The sequence below is a fragment of the Lathyrus oleraceus genome, chromosome 4, assembly GCF_024323335.1.
Source record: "Lathyrus oleraceus cultivar Zhongwan6 chromosome 4, CAAS_Psat_ZW6_1.0, whole genome shotgun sequence".
Classification (NCBI taxonomy): Eukaryota; Viridiplantae; Streptophyta; class Magnoliopsida; order Fabales; family Fabaceae; genus Lathyrus; species Lathyrus oleraceus.
The window spans coordinates 268243737-268245953 of NC_066582.1; the positions used below are offsets into that span (position 1 = coordinate 268243737).

A 2217-nucleotide genomic window follows, 5' to 3' on the forward strand; every position below is an offset into this window, starting at 1 on the left:
CACTGTTACCACTAGGCGCTTATGTATTTCAGTACCAGTATTACACTATCTATAATATGTATTCTAGACATGTATTATATATGGGTGTTACAATTGGTATCAGAGCAGGTCGTATGCTCGACCTATCCATGAGATATTATAAGTATTTCTTTCTGCCTCATATGTGGGTTGTCATCATTGTCCTTGATGTTATATTCATAGTATTGAGCCTGATCAACTTAATCCTATTTGTATGACATTCAGGATCATGGCTGACAGACGTAAAGGTCATGGTAGACCCAGAACTCAGAATTCGGACTCCGAACCGCCAAGTGGTAGTGAAGGTTTTCAATGGCCTCAGTTCATGCAACAGATGCAACAACAACATAATCAATTCATGCAACAGATGATGCAACAGTGGAATGGTGGTTTTCATCCTCAAGGGGTTCCACAAGAAGCTGTAGGTGGTAGTTTCCGAGATTTCTTCCGCATGAATCCTCCTGAGTTCCATGGTGGGTTAAATCCTGTGAAGGCTCATGAGTGGATAACCAACATGGAAAGTATTTTTCAGATAGTGCATTGTAGTGAAGAGAATAAGGTTTTGTTTGCTTCTCACATGATGAAGGGTCCAGCTGTGAGATGGTGGGATAATGCTTCGACTCTCATGACCAATCAAGGAGTACCTAGGGATTGGGAGCATTTTAAGACTACTTTCCTGGATAAGTATTTTCCTAGCTCTTTGAGGACTCAGAAAGAATTTGAGTTTCAGCAGCTTAGACGGGGTCCTATGACAGTAGCTGCATATACTGAGAAATTTGAAGACATGACTGCTTATTCTAGACAAGCCACGTACGCACCAGATGAGAAATGGAAGATCGATCAATTCCTTTTTGGTCTAAGAGGTGAAATTTCTCACAGTGTTTCTCAAAGGGAATTCACCACTTATGCTGAATTGTTAAGGCAATGTTGTGTGGCTGAGAATAGTTTGAAGGAAGTTCAAGAAGAAAGGGATCAGTTTAGGAGTGGACAGAAGGACCAAGGGAGGCCAGGTAACCAGTTTAGGCCTAGACCTCAGGCTTTCAAGGGGAAACAAGTGCAGCATGCAAGACCTAACCATCCTCCGTAATGTCAAATATGTAAGAGATCTCATTTTGGAAGATGTGCTAGAAGTGGAATTAAGTGTTTTACTTGTCAGAGGGAGGGTCACATGGCTAGGGATTGTCCTCATAATAACAATCAAATGCAGGGGAGGAGCACTGGTCGAGTTTATACCTTGGATGCAAGGAAGGATAAGAGCAACAATGCCTTAATTGCTGGTACGTGTCTCGTCAATGAACATCCTTGTTTTGTATTGTTTGATTGTGGGGTGACACACTTTTTTGTATCAATTCAGTGCATGAAGCGTCTTGGCTTGCAAGCAATTCCCTTGTCTCCTCCTATGGTGGTTACTACCGCCATGGATGATGTGGTTGAGACACCGTTGATTTGTGAAAATTGTTCGCTCTCGGTGAATGGTAGAATTTTCTAGATTGATCTTATTTGTTTACCACTTAAGAAGGTTGACGTGGTTTTGGGGATGGATTGGATTTCCGCCAATTCGGTGTTTATTGGATATGAAGAGAAGTTGATTATCATCCCATCTAGTGAAGCTACTCCAAAGGATGTATTAACTACTATCTTAGAAGGTACGGTTGGCATTGTTAATTTCTTATTTGAGAAGGAAAAGTCAGTTCTCTTGGCTCTCACTAAGGAATCTAGCGATAATCTGAGAGTTACACAAATTCCTGTCATTTGTGAATTTCCCAAAGTTTTCCCTGAGGATGTCACTTCTCTTCCTCCTGAAAGGGAAGTGGAATTCTTTATTGATCTGATACCTGAGACGGATCCAATCTCCGTTTCTCCGTATCATATGGCACCGCTCGAGTTGAGAGAGTCGAAGGATCAATTGGAAGAGTTGTTAACCAAGAATTTCATCCGACCTAGTGTCTCACCATGGGGAGCTCCAGTGTTATTAGTAAAGAAGAAGGATGGTAGTATGCGGTTATATATTGATTATCGCCAGTTGAATAAAGTCACCATTAAGAACAAGTATCCTCTGCCAAGGATAGACAATTTGTTAGATCAGTTGAAAGGAGCCTGTGTGTTCTCGAAGATTGATTTACGATCGGGCTATCATCAAATAAGAGTTAAGAATTCGGATGTACCAAAGACCGTATTTAGAACCCGATATGACCATTA

The 2217-nt window shown here is 41.2% G+C and overlaps 1 protein-coding gene across 1 annotated transcript; it reads left to right on the forward strand.

Moving 5' to 3' along the window:
• The first annotated feature begins 247 nt into the window (after nucleotides 1-247).
• LOC127137009 (uncharacterized) lies at nucleotides 248-1105 on the forward strand. The gene has a single exon (XM_051063508.1). It carries the CDS (start codon nucleotides 248-250, stop codon nucleotides 1103-1105), a length of 858 nt encoding a protein of 285 aa, XP_050919465.1.
• Nucleotides 1106-2217: the final 1112 nt, after the last annotated feature.

Bases quoted from the DNA above. Each gene is read 5' to 3' on its own strand.
- LOC127137009 (XM_051063508.1), top strand. From the start codon at position 248: ATGGCTGACAGACGTAAAGGTCATGGTAGACCCAGAACTCAGAATTCG.